The following is a 19925-nucleotide window of genomic DNA, read 5'->3' as shown; positions in this document are numbered from 1 at the left end:
TCCTGAAACTCCCAGCCCCCAACCTCTGCTTCCTGTGCTGGCCTTTCTCTTAATTTCCATTATTTATCTGAGAGATGACTCTGATTCAAAAAAACTCATTTGCAGACTAGAGATAATTGACAAACCGTGAACCCAATGAATGCTCTCTCTAGCCCTGCCTTGGATTACCACTGTCCTTTTCCCCAGGTACTCTCTGAACCCCAACTCTGGAAGTGATCTTATGGACTCCTAGTCATTACACTTTACAACATCAAAACACCGTAACCATCTAGTAACAATAAGACACATACAATAAGAGGAGGGTTGATCACTCACACATGCTCTTACAGGAAAACGAGCAGCTCTCTCTGGTAAGAAAAATAGGAGTCTCCACCCCATCACACACACACAAAAAAATCCCAGGATGCCCCAGAATGCAGTTTCTTTTCTTCATGACGTGTTGTAAAGCACATCAGCTATTCCTTGTTGCTGTGCAGATCACCCAACATCGGGTCACTGAGAGAAGGCAGAGCTTGCTTGCACAGCTGATAGGATTAGGAGATGGTGCTTTGTCAGCCCTGATTGAGTCCCAGAAAGTCTCCAGCATACACAGGTGAGATGTGAGCAGGAGGGGCTGTAGCGGACCATGATGTGTCTTGGCTGTATGCTACAGACATTTTCTCCAGGGCAGCGCAGTTGTATTGTCTTTTCTGTGAAGTTTTCGGTCTGTGGGGTTCCTATCAATAAAATCCTGCCCTTTATATCATTTGTCTGGTGACAGGGATTGGCCACATATACCTCACAGGATTTTTGTGAGGCTCAAATGAGAGTATTTACATGAGAGAGCTCTGGAAATACAAAGTTTTGTGCAATTGAAAGATATAAATCATTTCTAACAAATTTCACATAAACAATCAATATACTTATCCCAAATTTCGGGTGTAATCATATAAATGCATTTGTTTCTCGAAACCTACAATACCCTATCTCCCCTGTTCCTTCCCAGGCCTACACAGCTACATTATTTATCATCTTTAAGAGTTCTATTCTTTGAACGCAATTGCTATTTTCTGAAACCCAACTTCAGTTAAGACATTCATTTTAAAGGAAAACCCACAAAATGACAACATAAGACAATTAAATTAATATTTAAGTAGAAAATGGAAACAATGCATGAGAATATTTTGAAGCAGATGAAAGATGAATATAATATGCTGTATTCGATTATATCTCTTTGATGGTATTATCCTAACATTATAAGACAATTCTTCTACTGATACGAGAAAACACTTGAATGAAATTAAAGGCAGCATAGATATTACCATTTGTAAAACTTGCCTTTTAAAACAGCAGAAAAACAGGCTTGGGTTCCAAAAGTACAGAGCTAAGAGGCGTCTGAATACTAAACCATCAGCCTTTCCTTCGGCAGTGTTGCTATGGTGACAACAGGGCTCCAGCATAGCCTCTCAAAGCCTGCACTTCTGCAGTAAAAGCTTTCACTGCACACATGTTGGATGTTTTAGGCACACTCCCATCATCAAATACAAAGACACATTGGAGGCAGTTTTAGCTTTTTCAAAGCTAAAGTTCTGTCCGTGTTCTTTTTCTTGTACTGATGGGTCCCTTCATGGAATTACAGAAATCATTCATACATACATTCATCCACTAATTGAACAAATATTGTGTGCCTATCTGTGACAGGAACTGCATATGATGACAGGAACCCTGATGAAGGCAGATGAGTAAATGGGGAATTCTAATATGAGATCCAAGAAGCCCTGGTGGTGTAAGCATTTGACTGCTAACCGCAAGGTCGACAGTTCAAACCCACCAGCTGCTCCTTGGTAGAAAGGTGAGGCGGTCTGTTCCTATAAAGATATGCAGTCTTGGGACCCCTATATAGGGTCCTTATGAGTTGGAATCAATTTGATGGCAGTGAGTTGTAAAAATAGACCATAAGCGCTTTCCTAGGATAAATAAAGGTGTCTTGGAAGTAAGGGGCCCCAGTTGATAAGCACTGAACTGCTAACCACAAAGTCAGAGGTTCAAACCCACAGCTGCTCCTCGGGAAAAAGATGGGGCTATCTGCTTCTGTAAAGATTTACAACCTTGCGATTCCTATACAGTGTCCCTATGAGTAAAAATCTACACGATGGCAGTGGTTTGGTGGATTTGGTCTTGGAAATATGTAAGAGGAGAACCTGAGCCTTCTTGGAGGATCAGGGAAGTTTCCTGAAAGACGCTGTCTCTAAAGTGGAACTTAGTGTAGCTTTAGGAGTTGAGGAGTTCCAGCACGGGATACAGGAAATGTCTAGCAAGTGAAATAGCCTAGAGGATAAAGATAGCACGAAATCTCCAGAGTTCTTACAAAGTTCTATAATTTAAGAGGTGTGCATTTATATGTAAGAGAGTGACAGGGTGTGGGCACTGGAAGGGGAGGGAGTAGTTTAGAAGAGGAGTGGAAATAAATGAGATTGGAGTGATAAAAAAAGGTCAGCTCATGAAAGGCCTTTGTACCACAGTGAGGAGATTGACTATTATTAACTGGAGGACAGCCAGGAAGGCATTACTGTTTAAGTGCCGTGAGTTGGTTCTGACTCTTAGTAACGCTGTATAGGGTTTCCAAGGAGCGACTGGTGAGCTTGAACCACCAGTCTTTTGGTTCAAACTGACCTTTTGGTCCAGGAAGTCAGTAATGAGTATTAATCTAGAAACACAGCTTGATTTGGCCTTTTGAAAGATCATTTTGGCTTTTATGGGAAAAAATTGGTTGGAGAGAGAGGAATAAGGGCAAGATAGGAAACAAAGTAACTCTAGTTAGATAAATATGCAATATCCAGGATAGTGAGAAATAATCAGATTTGAGACATTTATTAATGGGAGGTATGGCCATCACCTAGTCATTCATACTATGTGGGAAGCAAGGTGAGGGAAAGGGAGAAGTTAAGAATGACTCCCAAGGTTTTGACTTAGACAACTAAGACAACTCAATTTAGACAGCTCTGGAATTCGGCATCCAGGCTCAATCTAATTAAAGAACTCCTTAAAGACATCTTTTGACCTTAGTAGTTCATTTCTATCCTACAGTGCAGGTCTCAGGATCATTGTTTCAGAAATAATAGATTATACAAAATATTCTAGATCAACACTTTCCTGAGGTCCATATCTGAGAAAGTGATGGATACAAGAACATATGGCTTAATTAATTACCTCCAGCAATGAAAGAGCCCTAATATTACCGCAACCTCCCTATTTTAAAGGTCTAAGTGAAGGAAAAGACATGATTTATGGAGTAAAATCTATTGGGGCACATAAGAAGGCAAATTGATTTCACTTAATGCTGACTTCAGGCTGTCTTCAGTCTCACCCCTTAGGGTCCTAGGCGTGAGAGGTGAGGACTGAGAGGAATGCTGTTTGGAGAGGAAACAAGTATTGAGGGTAGAGGTCCAAATACAGTTTTCAGGGATTGCAGTACTTCCATGTAGGACACAGGAGTGTAAGGGTCAGACTCTTCTTTGTCGACAATGCTACTAAGACTATATTTTCTTTCATTTTGAATAAAGGCCATGTATGGTGCTGTGAGTTAATGCACTGGACTGCAAATTGGTTTGAACTGCAAGGTCGGCAGTTCAAGCTCACCAGTTGCTCCTTGGAAATCCTATGTTGCTATGGGTTCGAACCTACTGGACAGCACTTAACAACAAGATATACAGTTTGAGTTATATCATCAGATAAGATTTAAATATTGCCAAGTATAATCAAGGTCCGTAACTCAGTTGATGGTTCCTATTCTAAACCCTTTTTACAACATAACTGTCTATGTCACCAATGCTTTTTTGCTGCCTGTCATATACAATCCCAAACTTTAGGGCTTCTGAAACTGTAAATATTTACAGAAGCAGACCGCCTCTTCTCCACTGCCCCCACCTCCCTACCCCTCAAGGAGTTGCTGGTGTGTTTGAACAGCCCATTTGTGGTTAGCAGTCTAGTGCCTATCCCGCAGCGGCACCAGGGCTCCTTTGTCATAAAGGGGCATCAGCAAATATTGAATGAACGACCTGGGTTAACTGCCTTTTGGAAAGTACTATTTAATCAGCTGGGTCCAGTTGTTTTGTTGGTTTGTTGTTTGGTTGGTTGGTTGTGTGCCATGGATTCCTTCACTACTCATAGAGGCCCTGTTAGTATAGGGTTTTGAGGCTGTAACTTTACCGGAACAGAAAGCCTCATTTTTCGCCCGTTTAGCAGCTGGTGGATTCAAGCTACAGAACTTGCAGTTAGCAACGCACTAGAGCTCCTTTGGTTGATATATATATATAATCTTTATTATCCCTCAATTTAACAAGGGTAATTGTAAAATTGAGGGGCCAAGAACTTTCATCATAAAGGCAGTCATTTTGAAGGGAGTGGAATGCTAACTTGAAGGTGGTTTTCTAAGCTCAAGCATAGAGCAGTGAGCCAGCGGCTCACTCCTGGCGGCTGCAGTACAGACGGGTCTTCCTCCAAGCAGCCTGGTTTCCCAAGCCCGAAGGAACCGCCTCGCTGTGCTTTTCCTGCGGAGCTACCAACCAAAGGCCCTTCTGATGCAAATCCGCAAAGAATCACAGCCTTTGAAATCCGGAGACCAAGATGCTGTGTCAGATCTGCAGCATTGGCTTGGCCAGTCCGGGAAAAGAGAGAAGAACCGCCGGGTCTCTCGGGTGAGATAATTGTGGGGTGCTGTAAGGAGTCATGGTGGCGCTGTGGGTTAGACGTTCCGCCTGCTAACAGAAAGAAAGGTCACTGGTTCGAAACTACCAGCTGCTCCGGGAGAAAGCTGTGGCAGTGTACTTCCCTAAAGATTGTTGTTGTTGTTGAGTGCCCTCAAGTCAGTTCCGACCCATAGCGACACTGTATAGGGTTTCCGAGGAGCCGCTGGTGAGTTTGAACCACCGACCTTATGGTTCAAACTGACCTTTTGGTCCAGCGCATTATCCCGCAGCGCCACACCAGGACTCCCCCTAAACATTACAGCCTTGGAAACCCTCCGAGGCCGTCCTACTCTCTCCTATGGGGTCGCTGAATCGGAATGTACTATTAGTATTGGGTTTGGTTTTGGTTCGTTGGCTTAAAACCGATTCGGCAGGGAGGGGCCGCGAGGGAGAAACTTTCCCTCTTTCTCCATTTTGGTTCTCCGTGATGTCGCAGCTTTTCTCAGCTCGTGCTTCCGACGCGTACACGGTACAAACCGTGTACCAGGTGCAAAAACGGAGGGGAGGGGATGCCTCCAGGCTGGAGATGCTCCCGACCTTCGCCAGCCCTCTTCAGACCCGAGCTCTGCACGGAGAGAGGGGCACGCGGCACGGCAGGGAGGTGTCAGCGGCAAAACTGGGCGGGCGGGGCGCGCCTCGGCGCCCACTAGCTGCCCGAGAGCCTGCAGGTGAGGGAAGCCGGGGGAGGCGCCCCGGGCTTGGCGGCGGCACCACGTGTCCGGCCAGGGCGGGGCAGCGGGCGCGCCCTCGGAGCCGAGCGCGAACTGGGGAGGCGCGTCGGCCCCGCAGCAACCGCCGCCCGCAGGCCACGCGGCTCAGCGCAGTCTCCTCGCTCCGGTGCATGCAGGTGCTTCCTTCTGGACGGCGGCAGCGGCGACGCGAGGACTCCGCGGGCAGCGGCACGATGGGGCCACTCCGAGAGACCAAGGTAAGTAGGGCACGTCGTGTGGGCGCGGATGACAGTGCCAGAGGGTGGAGGGGAGAGAAGGGCAGCACTGCGGGCAAAAATCTTTACAGGTGAGAGCTGGAGAGTCCATGTGAAGAACGGGTTAAAGGGGGCCCAGAGGGGGGCACATAGGGAGGTAAAGAGACATTCGCTCAGGTGTTGAGACCCCTGGCATGGGGAGGAGATTCCAGAGAACAAGATTTAGCAGGTTGACACAGGATTATAACGATTGAGTCTGGAGGGTTAATCCCATCTGCTGACATTGGGTATCTGGAATCTAGCTTTCAGATGATGTCTCGTGTGTGATGTGAATAAAAGAAATTTGGTATATCAATACTGAGACATACGGACTCTGACCAGTGTTGGTTGAGGGTCTGCAGTTTAATGAGCGGAGTGACTGATATGTGATACCTGCTGGCTTACTGATGTGCGGCACAAATCCAGATACTGGGTGCGGCTCACCGCCCCTGGATAGGGTGTCAGCCTGCGCAACCTCAGGAGTTCCCAAGGCTGGGGCTTTCCCTTCAATTCATGCACTGTGTGGGCCTCCCAGAGGTGTTTAATTTGGCAGTGACCCTTCCTGGTAAACCGCTTGGAAATGAGCAGTAGGTCATGTTGTGAAATGGTGTTTGTTACCTAATTTGAAGCCTTTTTCAATTGCAGAGGTTGGAGGGAGCTGTGATTTTATATACATATATATATATATTGCAAAGAACTCCAACTAGGAATCCATTTTAATAAGGCAGGGTGGTGGTAATTCGGAAAAACACTGCTTCTAGATAATGTGTAGTCTTTGCTAGGCATCCTCTCCACCTCTTTTAGCCTCTGTTTCCTCATCTGTAAATAGGGAAATGAATGGGTACCCACTCCCTGTTATAATCCAAGGTGTAAAGAGCAAATGAGATAATGGTTGTGAAAACATTTTTATGAATTGAAAACATTGCTAAAATGTTACTCTTTTCTACATTTGTTTATTTTTTTTGGTCAAGACTTGGCCCTGTGTATGCAAATACTTTGTTTTTAAAAAGAGAAAGAATAATTTTTCATAGGCATTCTGAAAGGAAAACAAAAGCTAACCTTGATGTAAAAAGGTGGAGCCATCTTAACTGAGTATTGGATTTTTGTTTGCTTTTCTGTTGGCAACAAGCCTGTGTACCAGGATATTAATGAATAATTAAGATCCTGGCTGGAGGGGGAGGGATTTGAAAGATACTGCTATGTGATCTATCAGGAAAGAGTTGTTCCAGTTATAGATAGGGGTCTACTTTGTGAGGAGACAGGGAAGGAAAAAAATCAAATTGTCAAAACTATTTTTGGAAAAGCAAAATGAAAGTCTAGAAGTCAAGTAATAAGCAGGAGTGTGCCGTGAGTAATGAATAGTCTGAGAGCCAAAGCTTGAGTGTGATAGGAAAAGCCAGAGTTGGGAAGGTGAGTCAGGGAAAGAAGATGGCCTTCCAGCAGCTAGACCTTGGAAGTGATTATTCTGGCTGTGTATGTGTGTCAGAGAGGGGTGGAGGGGAAGAGAAGAGACAATATATTTGAAAGGTTAGGTCAGTTGAAAAGTTTTAAAACTCGTTTCAACCCATGCGGTAAGACTACTCTGTCTTTTTGTGAAGATCTAACATTAAAAATAAAATGCCTTAGAAACTGAGCCTTGAAGGAGCAGACAGGAACTCAGAGAGGAAAATGGTCTTCCTTTTGTTTCCTTTTTTATGTCCAATTTTGAGCAGGAACAGAGAGTGCAGCATCATGAGAAAGAGATTTCCCGAAGCCGAATTCCTCGTCTGATTCTTCGACCCCATCTGCCCCAACAACAGAACAAAATATCTCCAGCATCTGAGTCTCCCTTCTCTGAGGAAGAGAGCAGAGAATTCAACCCCAGCAGCTCTGGGCGCTCAGCAAGGACCATTAGCAGCAACAGCTTCTGCTCAGGTACAGTATCCACTTGAATCCTGTATGATGCAGGTACATTGTGAATGGACCTAGACTGCCATTAGGATGACTTGTATAAATCTGTATCTTTTTGGTTATTTGGCCCCCCCAAAATTCAGTAGTTTAATGTGATTCAACCTGATGGACTTCCATGCCTATTTTTATATGCATTCTAGTTTATAATTTATAATTTGAAATGTATCCTTTTATGACTTAGGGAAAAAATGACTTTTTTGTTAAATTCTGGGAGATGTATTAGATTGAATTTTCTGCTTACAACTTCTGTAAGCCTGTGCACTTCTGATTATAGAATCTACCAAGATAAAGAAACTCTTACCTAATGAGGTCAAGATCAAGGAGGGATATAACCGTAGGTCCCAGGCTGGTCTGGCCTTGTAGTTTAGGGGGAAAGAGCACAGGTTTTGTAATCTGCCAGACCTGAAAGCTTAAATCCCTGATCCTTTCATCACTTTAAGCTGTATGATCTCAGGCAAATTGTTTAAACTCCCTAAACCTCAGTTGTTATATCCATAAAATGCCTACCTTGTAGAGTTGCTATATGGTTAAATGAGAAAGTGTGCCTAGATGTCCTAACACAGGATCTGGCATAGTGCTTAATAAATGATTATTTCTCATATGATGAACTAGGGATGTCATTTTTGGCACTGGATCAAGGAAATGTCCTTGAGTTTCCAAGCATATTTGGTTGTTGTTGTTGTTGTTAAGTGCTGTCGAGTCGGTTCAGACCCATAGCAACCCTGTACAGGGTTTCCGAGGGTGTAAATCTTTACGGGAGTAGAAAGCCTCATCTTTCTCCCATGGAGCAGCTGGTAGTTTCGAACCACTGACCTTAAGGTTCGCAGCCCAATTCGTAACCACTCCGCATAGAACCTGTTATATCCATTTTCTAAGAAGGACTTAGAAAAACTTGTGTTCTTTGAAAAAACAGTAAGAATTTAGGTAAAATTTAAAGGAATGACTGTCTTGTGATTAGTGACTGTTTCATAGTGGATAAAATTGTAGAAATCATTTAGGTAAAATATAATTCTAACATTTATGAGAAAAAAGGGACATGTGAATCAGGATGCTATTATTAGTGCCCTAATTTAACAGGATGAAACATCCCATTATATTTAGTGCTACTACCTACATTTTTCATGGGTTTTATAGCTGTGGCTTTGGATTTACTACATTCACAAAATATTTCCATTCCATACATAAGTTATATGTTACTCTGCTGGCTTTTTAGCATGATAGAATAAGCGGTGGACTGCTAACTGAAAAGTTTGTGGTTCAAATCTACCAGCTGCTTCTTGGAACCCTACACAGGGTTGCTAGGGGTTGGAACCGACTCAACCGCACGAAACACCGCTCTTAACAACAACAACGGCAACATGAAGCAGTTCTCTGTGTGATCTGGGAAAAAAATACATAAAAAATATTATAAGACTTCTTGCCATTTGAATTATACAAATCTAACTTAAAGTGGAAATCCAGTGGTGGTTTATGTGATACTTACCCAGGAATTAAAAAAAGAGAAAAAAGAAAAAATGTCAAGCTGAAACAGTTAAGATTCCTAGAACTTAGAATCGTATTTGCAGAATGTAATGCTGTTTACTTTAACTCCGTTTTGGATCTCAAGGCTCTGGTTGTATATGGATGAACCTTGGGGACATCATTTCAGATGGATAAGGCTTTGTTTACACAACTCACTTCACATTTATTTCTGATATTCCCTTCACATAAATTGATTTCTGTTTGACTGCCTTCAAGGAGAGTAGTATTATCTCAAAAAAGGGAAAATTAGTCCAAACAAAACAAGAGAAAGATACCAAATTTGCGTTTGAAAATATAAAGAAAAAACAGTAGAATTATTTATTCTGTTTATGAGTCATTCTCTCCAAGACCCATTTCCTACATCATCCCGCCTTCCCAGGAGGCCTGTCTCCCACTAAAGCCATAAAGCTGTACATGAAAATCAAAAAGAGGTATTGATCCTTCTGCTGTTAACTAGTTGAGAATTGAGTGGTAGAATTATGGGTCTCTAAACCTGCTGCATGAATCTTTAGTTAGGCATCCTCTCCCCAGATAAGATTGCCTCCATCCCTGGGCCTCATTCTGTCTCTCATCTTCTGCTGTTGGTGATCTGTCAAAATTGGAGTCCTGTCCACCTTTCCTACCTTGCTTTCCTTTCCTCCAGAACTCTGGTAAACCCGCAGAGGTATCTGGGGCTGTGCTGATTGACAGGAGAAAGGCATTTGGGGGCATGTTAATGATGCTTTATGAGGTCAGTTGGTATATGGGAAATAAATGGGTTTGGTATTATGGGGAACATTAATGAAGTAGAGAATGTAAAACATGTCCAACCAGCCAGGGCAACAGTGGTTTTAATCCATTCACTTTAACACTAAGAGCAGAATATGTGTTCATTGCTTCTTCGTGATAGTTCAGACAGAGAACAAGGAATGTATTAAACATTAAAAATGCCACCTTTGCTAGGACAAAACTAAAATAACTAGAGGTGTCCGTCGCCATCATAACTCTGTAATCTAACAGGGATCGTTCTGTATTGCCTTCACTATAAATCATGACATTCACTAATGCGGAAGGGAACTTGCATAGGTAGGAGTCTTACCACCTACCAGTGAACTTGTGGAGAAAGATGTTTTTCAAACACAATTCTGTGTATCTCTGTATATATATGCATGCACACAGATACGTTGTTACTGTTCGTTATTAGGTGCCATCGAGTCAGCATCGACCCATAATGACCCTGTGCACAACTGAATGAAACACCGCCCAATCCTGAGGACTCTTGTTCAAAGAGTTCATGGAAAAATTGAATTAAAGGATAATGAAAAAATTTCCATGTACTTTTGAAGCCCCTTGATTTATACACATGAAAAATCTGAATTTGAAAATACCCTCTGCAGAACTGCCAACTAAAGTCTCTCAAGGACATTCATTATGAAGAGCATCATATCCTAAGGCATTCATTTTTGTCAAGAAAGATAATGTAGTGAGTTTACATTAAGTTTACTTGTTACAAAGGATTACCCTTTATTTGGAGAGATTGGCTTTCTTATCATTTGTATTATTAAGAAAAAAATCATGATAGTAGAAGTTCTTCTTCAGCAAAATAAATGACAATTCTGTGCTTTCATTTCCTTCACCATCAGCCCATGCTTTTTCTTTAATTTTGCAGATCTCTGAAATTTAAAAGTCTGGGGCCAATTTTCAAAGCGATCCATCCATTTTAACTTACTCTTCCCTTGCCTTCCCCAGACCCACTCCCTCCCCTCCAGCCTAGACAAGGAATACTTAATGACTTGATATTCTCTATGCTAATTTGTATGTTAGGTCTGTCTTGTTTCAGAGGAAGTATTTGTGTGCAACCTTTTGAAATTCATTTGGGGTGTGTCCCCAAAGAGCTTTTCCTTTAATAGATTCTTAGAAGCAGAATGCCTGTGAAGAGGTTCATGGTTTTGTGCATTTAGTTAGCACATGTTTGTCTCGGACATCATTCTGGTGTTAAAACATTCTATTCCTTGTAGTCTGTTTTTGGTCTTAGTCACTGTGACTTTAGATGGAGACAGTTACATTTATATTTTGTTAGAAGCCAGGTTCCATTTTGTGTGCACAGCATTGTTTATTCTTAATAAATGTTAAGAAATTTAACTTTATTATTGGAAGAAGTAGTGAATACATAGGGAAGTATAGTTAGTAATAAGTTATTTAATAAAAACAAAATACCTGCTTCCATCCCCTCTTTTTTTATTAATCAGGATGGGGAGGGGGGTTCATTTCATTTTTAACCACCAGTGTTTTGACATAAAATCACTGTGTTTGGCATAAACTCACCATGTTTCTGGTTTTTGACTTTCCTGTGAGAAGTAGTAAAGCTCATATTTACGGTTTGTGATCTGTGTGTGGCTTCTGTCCATTTCTCCCCTCCCTTTTTTTGTTGTTAGTAGAGAACTCTGTTTGTTGTCATACCATGACTGAAGCTGATGGCTTTAGTGATGTGTCAGGAACAAGTCTAAGTCACCGGACATGCTAGCAGCAAGCTATGCATTCCTCTTAGCTTAGTTGAGGCAATAATTACCCCTTCGAACTGGGGAAGGCAGATGGATTGCTGGGTTTTAAGCTAGTTCTCCTTGGGGTGCCTTGTAAACATGGCAGGTAGAACAAATTATGCATATGGAACACTGATTGCTTTAAGGGCGACCAGTAATTTCTCTAAGTTATTGCCATGTTTCTAATGTGCACACACAAATATTTGGACAGGTTTTGTGACTTTGTCTCATTGAGAAACATGTACCAGATTAATAAGGCCAGTGGCCAGGATCTGGGGTTCTTTGCAGTCTAATCCTGAGGAATGTGTTTGCAGAAATGACTAGGGAGACAGTCTTCTCTGAGTGCCCGTGACCTGGAGGTAATTATTGTTGCTCTTCGTGGGAGGAACAATTAAAGCAAATTATAACCTGACTATTACCCTACCATGACATGACAATGCCTCCAAAAAATTTCCAGGCCTTGCTAAACAGAAATATTTCTGGTGTGTTTTTGTCTAGTTGAGGGAACTTAGCATCTGGATAGAGTAAGCATCTGAAAATAATGATTAGAATGGAGATGAGCTGCTGAAAGTGAACTGAGCTGCGTTACCGAATTGTGCTGTAATTGGATGACTGCCAGCCCGCTGTGAAGAAAAACAAACAAACAAACAAACAAACAAACAAACACAAAGACCCTATGACTTTAGTATCATTTTAATGAGCATGAGAGCTAGGTACAGTTGCTTAATAGTATATTTCAAACACTAAGCTGCCCTCAGAAATACTCAGTGAATGGAAGAGATTAAAGATGCAATATTTCCTTAAGAATGTGGTAACTACAATGAAAGGGATAAAGGTAATGGTTTATTGCCTCAGCAGTAGGGATTTTGCAGGGTAATGATGGTACAATTGGACTGTGTCTAGAGGCAAATTATGGTACTTAACCTGAAAGTCCTCTTGGTTCTGATATATCCATCTTCATGACAGTATTTCTCAATTTCAGAGTATGGTGTTTGTGGGCTGTAAAATCCTCAGGAAAACATGTTTAAAGTTCATATGCCTTGGCCCTACCCTAAACCATAGAAGGGCTAGAGAATCTGGGTTTTTATAGGCCTTCCACTGAATTTTGAGCTTAACTGCTTGTTCTCTGTAAACAGCAGTGTTTGGGAGTTCTAGACCAGGGGTTTAAAGGGAATACATAAAAGAGACATTGTAAGGTGAACAGGCTCAAAGATGGTAGGAAGTGGCTTCCAGTCAAGTTCTTTACACCAATAACCATGGGACAAAGTAAATGTTTTTACATTCCCTGGAAATTATAGCCTAAGATGCTATAAATTTCATGTCATTAAATGCAGCTATAATATTAGTTTTATCTACATTATATATTTAACTTGTGTTCAAATGGTAGAAAACTAAGAGGGAGGAGAAAGCATCTCCTTCATTTTCCTACATATCCTCTCTGGATTTACTCTCTCTAGGCACACTGCTTACTCATTTTCTTTCTTTGGTATTGGAGTAACTTTAGAATAGTGGGGACATGGAAAGAAGTACAAAGAAGAGAAACTGAGGTCTGGGAGTCACAGAACATTCCATTATTTAGAAACTTCCCAAAGATGTACTGACTTAGTAATTATTTATTAATTGCTAAGGGTCAGGAATTGTACCAAAGCTATAAAGATGGATAAAATACAAGTATTGGGAAATTCAATGATTTTACTGCCTTATCCTTGGCATCTTAATGCTTGTTTTATGTCCCTGTGTCTTTCATCCACATGCACCCCCATACACTCCTTCCTTGTTATTTGTGTTTGTTGCTGTATTTGACATCAACATTGGGCATCTCATATTTCATAAGCCTAAAGATTCAAAGAAGTAACATTAATAGAAAAACATAAGCTTCGGCAGCAGCAGACCCAAATGAAACACATGAAATCAGACTAGAAAGGCAGCAGGGCCAAATCAGAAAACTTTGTAGGCCACAATAAGACCTTGAGTTATGATCTCAAGGGCCCATGGGGACTGATGTTGTTACATGCTGTTGAGTCAGTTCCAACTCATAGCAACCTTGTATAGAGTTTCTGAGGAGCAGCTGGTGGGTTTGAACTGCTGATCTTGTGGTTTGCAGTCCAGTACTGATCCTACAATGCCACACCAGGAGCCCATACAGTGATAGACCAGTTAGATAAGAGTGACGCTGGCTGGAGAGAAGACAATAGAGGGTACTGTAGAACTGGCCAGTGTGTGCCCTGTCTAATGTTATTAAAAATTTTTGAAAATCTGCTTTTTACCCAACATGTGGGCCCAAAACACACGTAAATAACTGGATATGGTTCATGGGATGCCATTTTGTAATTCCTAAAGATTTTGTAGAGCTAATGAAGGTTTTACCTAGGGAAAACACATAACCAGATTTATAATTTAGAAGGTTATTTCTGATTACAGGTTGAATGGCTTATTGGAGGAAGCAGGCAATGGAAGTTAGGAGCTTGCCCAGTTTGAAGGCCTAGTGGCAGTCAGGTGAAAATTGAAAAATGATAAGCATGAGGTCTTTGGGAGGTAGACCAGTTGGATTTTGAGTAAAAGGGAAAGGATTGTGCCTAAATTTTCATTGAGTTAAATACAAATGGAGTAAGAGGATGGGGAGAAGGGTAGTGAGTTAATGAGTTTGAAAAAAATCAATTCATTGCTGGAACTAGGTTCTGACTGATACTGAGCCACCATATACGACAGAATAGAACCACTCCATAGGGTTCCCAAGGCCTGATGTGGCGCTGTAGGATTGACAGTAGACCGCTAACTGCAAGGTCAGCAGTTCAAACCCACCAGCTGCTCCTCGGAAACACTGCAATGTCGCCGTGAATCAGAACCAATGCAACAGCACTTCACAGCAAATCTTGACGCAAGCAGACTGCCCCAGCTTTCTTCTGTAGTTGGCTGAGTATTTTAACCACTGCACCACTAGGGCTTCTTCACACCAGTTCAGTTGAGACTTTGTTGCATTGAGTCAAAAATCTGGAGCTCTGAGGAGGAGTTAGAGATGATGGTAGCTGAAGTCAAGGGAGTTGACCATTTCAATAGAGGAGAAAGCATGGAGAGATTAGCAGACCAATGAGTAAGTAGGGAAAATAGAGGCAGCTGGGGCACTGGAGGGAGCTTTAGGGAGAAAGGAGCCAGGAATGAACTGAGTGTCCAGTCCCAAAGGAGAATTTTGAGAAGTCGGTGGTCAGCACTTTCAGATGTGACAGCAAGATTTAAATACTAGTGTTGCACTGTAGGATAAGCACTGGACTGCAAGGTTAGCAGTTCAAACTCACCAGTTGCTCCTCAGAAACCCTATACAGGGTTCATAGGAACTGGAACTGACTCCACAGCACTTAGCCACAACATGCCCAGAGAAATGCTCAAGGAAGAGACCATTGTCAGTGATCTTAAGTAGAAGCAGTTCAGAAAATTGTAGGGGCGGAGTCCAGATGGCATCAGGAGGAGCTGTGAGTGAGAGGTGGCAAATAGACTGTAAACAAATCTTTTTAAAAGCTTAATTGGGACTGAAGGAAAAGTTAAATCATGCAACTAGCTGCCAAAAGGTAGGCAGTTCAGACCCCACCCAGAGAAACCTCAGAAGACAGACCTGGCAATCTACTTCCAAAAAAGTCACAGCCGTGAAAACCGTGTGGAGCAGGTCTAGGCTGCACGCTTGGCACATCAGGAGTCGGAATCGATGTGATGGCCAGTAACAGCAGCAGCAGAACAATTCTCACAACACTGTGTTAGCTTTCTAGGGCATCCATAGCTAAGTCCACGTGAGGGCCCTCTCTTTATGCTTCTCTAGCTTACCTGTGACCTTGAATTAAAATTGCTTTCTAATTGATTTATAAATTAATTATTTATTTACCTGACAGCCCAGCAGACTACACACGTTCTAAGAAGGCAGGCGCATCATAGTTCCTTGCACTGTGGTTGGCACTTAGCAGTTGCTTAACAAATGTTGGAATTTGGTAGAAGGCCTATGTAATTATCAGAACAGGATAAGTGAAACAGCTTCATTGTTTAATAAAATGTATTTAGTACAGGGCACTGTCTTAATATTTACAGAAATAAATTAAGTAGGTCATTAACTGAAAAAAATAATAAAAACCCAAACCCATTGCTGTTGAGTGACAACCATATGTATTACCCATCATTCGACATGGGTTTATTATTAAATTAATGTAACATTGTTAAATGAAATCCTGTTCTAAGAGGTTTTCATATCTATAAATGTCACAAGAGTAAGTTCTGTAATAGAACCACAGACCTGGTGCTCTGGATAGCTATAAGACAGCTATTACCGAGCAAACCAGCAACTGCTCCTCTCGAGTTGGCACTTCAGTGGGGTTTTGTAGGCTATATAGGAGTTTGAGAAGCAGTGAATGCCATGGCAGGCAGAGAGGTATGTGTAAAAGTCTAAAACCTTGAAAGTTCAGGGCATATTTGGGGTAAGGGAGAAGTACTGTCTTCCTAATCTTTGGTTCTCAGTACACAAGCCAGGAGAAAATCCAAAGCCAGTTTATAGTCAAGATATGTAGCGCAAAGCCATATACCCATGTCTCCCAGGACTCTGGCTTAACACTCACCATCCTTCCCCACAAAATGGTGGATTTTACTCTAAGAAAACCCCAGTGTCGTCTTGCTGACCCAGGAGAGACCTTGTGTCTTTCGGGTGCTACATAAGACAACTGGGCATGTCTATATTCTAAGGTGGCTGTTTCTGACTCCTGGGCATAGTTACTGCTCAAAGCTCCTCTATCACTCAGCTTGACTCCTGTTTGCAGACAAGATGCAGCGCTCACCAGAGCGGAGACTGCTGACCCATCTGCCCTTTACACTGCTGGTTAAGGTCATTATGTGCCAAAGCCCTCTGGGCCTACTGTTGCATTTTTGGTTCCAGAAGGAGGCCTGCTGTTGCAGGCTGCTCACTCTTGAGGGGAGCCCAAGCCAAGCTGCCAAGTGTACACAGTGCTTGCTGTGTGGGATTGAGCAGTACTAACTGGTGTGGTGCTGTGGGCTAAGGCGTCAATCAGACTGCAAAGTTGCTTGAATTTCAAGATCGATGGTTCAAGCTCACCAGCTGCTCCTTGGAAACCCTATACAGGTTGGAATCAACTCGATGGCACTTAACAACAAAAACAACCCCCTGAAACTCGCATCCTTCAACAGTTCTCTGCTCTGTATGAATTTTCTTTGGGCTCCTCCTCTACTGGCTGGTTCAGTTTTTATTTTCTATTCTGTGAGTACCTGTGAAGATAGAATTCCTGTTAGGTACTGACCTTATACTCAGGACTCTTGAGACCTGGTAGACCCTAAGCTACCCTTCTATTATTCTGGGGTATTTGGTGTGATTTTTAAAAACACTAGTTATCTTTAATTAAATAGTTCATGCTCTTATAAGGTATGCAAACACTTGTGTATGTCAGAGTGGATGTGAAAACATTTATAGGATTTGCCTGGTTGTGCTTTCTATCAAAGTGAGCTCATGTTATACTTATCTTTGATCCTTTCCATTCATTGGTTACATAAGTCTCTGTGAAATGCTTATTGTATGGACGGTACTATTCTAGGAGTGACATGGGGCAGTGAGCAATGCTGATACAGCTCCAGGGAGTCATTGTGTGCACATAGAGGGGCCCCTCACTCGTGCTATGGCATCATGGAGGACCATTGTGTCTCCAACCACTCTCCTGAGGGTACACATTTTGTCTATGAGGCTAGTGTCCAAGATTCAGAATTAGACTAAATTGTGAGCATATGTCGTCATCTCTCCTTTCTTTGTTCCTTTTTTTTTTTTTTAAAGTAAATTCAGAATTGTTAGTGACCGTCAAGACACACGGTGACCCATGTGCATAGACGGAAATGCTGCCCGCCCTGTGTCGTCCCCACGACCGGTTGCAGATGAAACTATTGTGATCCATAGGGTTTTGGTTGTCTGATTTTTCAGAAGTGTGTCACGAGGCCTTTCTTCCCAGTCCATCTTAGTCTGGAAACTCCGCTGAATTGTGTGTTCAGCAGCATGTTGATGTTGTTTGTTGTCGAGTCAATTTCAACTCTTACTTACGCTCTAAACAGACTAGAACTGGCCCATAGGGTTTCCTAGGCTGTAATCTCACAAAAGCGGATCGCTATGAGTCGGAACCAACTCCACGGGACACAGCCACCACCACCACCAGGTCTTTTTCCCATGGAGCCACTGGTGTTCAAACCACTGACCTTTTGATTATAAACTGAGCACTTAGTATTGTACCACCACGGTTCCTTGTTCAGCATCAGAGCAACACTGAAGACATTATCTAAAACAACTCTTTTTTTAAAAGTACAGGAAAAGTCCAAATGTAACAATTGCATTAATTGTATTATGGGCGTTGATTTTTATTTCACTTTCTTCCATGTTTATCTGATGCTCCATCTTGACGATCACTCTTTTCAGATTCTCAATATGAGGAAAAGTAGAAGGGAAGCAAAAATACACTGACATTGGCTCAGCAAGCTTAACTGGAGTGCATGTATCTTCAGAGTGGTATGAAATCTCCTTGTGCTAACTCTTATAAGGTTTAAGAGCTAGATTCTAGGTCTCTGTCTCTCTTCTTCCTTTTCTCCCTTTCCATCGCCGTTGTCCTTCCAGTTTTCTTCCTCCCTCACCTTCTCCTGCCAAGGAACATAATAAAAAACAAAAAGGAAGGGGGCAGTTAGAATGGAATGATTGAGAAATTCCAGATAAACCTTTGTTGCTATCAGGAGGGCAGGTTAGGAAGACTTGGAACATGCCTTTGTTGGAAAGGAAAGGCAAGAGAAATAAAGGCCTGCCTGACAGAAGAACTCAGCTCCCCACTTACCACATCTCACTTGGCTTCTGGCCACCATTAGTTTCACAGTCTCACCAGCAGCTCCTCCCTCACCAAAACTCTACAGTAGATTGGTTACTTACACTTCATTATATATTTGAGCCAAGATATTTTCCTTTCCAAATTCTTTTCCTTCTGGCTGTGAACATAAACCAAACAACTTGACCATTGGTAGAACACCAAATAGGAGATTCTCGTTTCAGGTGGAACACTGAGCCCTGTAAGAAAGACTCACCGATTGTAATCATTGCAGTGAAACAATGGTGTAAAGCCAATGTTCTCCCATGGAAACTCTCACTCAATTTATAATAAAAACTTTAAAAAAAGAAGAAAGAGACTCACCCCACCTCACTTCACTGCCTCTTTAACTGCTGATGCCTTCACCAGAATGACTTTTATGGGAGCAGTTGAAGCTCCAAAATAGCTCAGAAATCCTGGGAATGTTTACATGAGAAATGATTATTTTGTTTCCAAGAAACAAGAGATACGTTGGCTAACGGATCACTACGCCCCACTTCACAGGTTTTATTGTGAGGTACCTCTTTAGAATCCCTGTTACCAAATCTTCCCATGAACATACACATATATTCCAGACAACACATCTTGAAATATATACATATTTTTTAAAGATTTCCCTTGACCTCTCATCTCTTTACAATTACCGTCTCATTTATCTTCTCCCCTCCAGAACAAAACTTCGCACACTTCTGTTCTTTTCGTTGTTCTTGTCAAGGGTGAAGGACTGAGTAGCTAAGTCTCACATTCCCAGTTGCCCTGTCTTCCTTGACCTTTCAGCAGCACTCGGCACAAAGAAACAAGTGCCTCTTTTCTATGACCCCACCCCGGACCGTTTAGCCTGCCTGTCTCATCCCAGCTCAGTCACCTGCCTTGACTCTTCTCCTTGCCTATTCTTTGATGTCACCATACCTCAGGTCTTAGCCTCAGGTCTTTTCACCTGCTCCCCTCAAAAGCTCATATCCAGACCTGTGTCTTTGAATCCCTTATCTGTAGTTAGAGTCATGGTATATTTCTGTAGGATGAGCAGCAGACTATTAACCACAAGGTTGGTGGTTCAAACCCACAAACTGCTCCTTGGATACCCTATACAAGGTAGCTATGAGTTAGAATCAACTCAACACCACTTAACAACACCATAAGATATATGAGGGGGCTTCAAAAGTTCTTGGAATAATTCCATTATCTTTTCATTCCATTTTTCCATTAACCTTTTGAATTTCCATCCTCCTATGATTCCAGGCCTATAAACTTGAATATTCTGAGGCGTATGCATCCTTTTAACCTCATCATCGATCATTCAAACCTTAGCCTTTGTAACCTCCTTTGGTTCTTTCACACACCAAGCTTCCTATCTTACAGGCTTTTTTTTTTT

The 19925-nt window shown here is 42.1% G+C and overlaps 1 protein-coding gene across 5 annotated transcripts in view; it reads left to right on the top strand.

Annotated features, from left to right (window-relative positions):
• Positions 1 to 380: 380 nt before the first annotated feature.
• The window catches only part of SYBU (syntabulin (syntaxin-interacting)), a 95652-nt gene continuing 76107 nt past the window's right edge, over positions 381 to 19925 (top strand). Inside the window, exons 1-3 of one of the 5 annotated variants that reach the window (XM_006830651.1) lie at positions 381 to 592; positions 5575 to 5655; positions 7404 to 7605. In XM_006830651.1, coding sequence (XP_006830714.1) covers positions 5632 to 5655; positions 7404 to 7605 — 226 coding nt within the window. In that variant the 5' untranslated portion in view covers positions 381 to 592; positions 5575 to 5631. Of the gene's footprint in view, positions 593 to 5504; positions 5656 to 7400; positions 7606 to 19925 lie in introns of those variants that run through there. The other 4 variants (XM_006830650.1, XM_006830649.1, XM_006830648.1 and 1 more) reach the window with 4 other exon arrangements.

The sequence above is a fragment of the Chrysochloris asiatica genome, unplaced genomic scaffold (genome assembly GCF_000296735.1).
Source record: "Chrysochloris asiatica unplaced genomic scaffold, ChrAsi1.0 scaffold00001, whole genome shotgun sequence".
Classification (NCBI taxonomy): domain Eukaryota; kingdom Metazoa; phylum Chordata; class Mammalia; order Afrosoricida; family Chrysochloridae; genus Chrysochloris; species Chrysochloris asiatica.
This window is presented reverse-complemented; position numbering and strand designations above follow the sequence as displayed.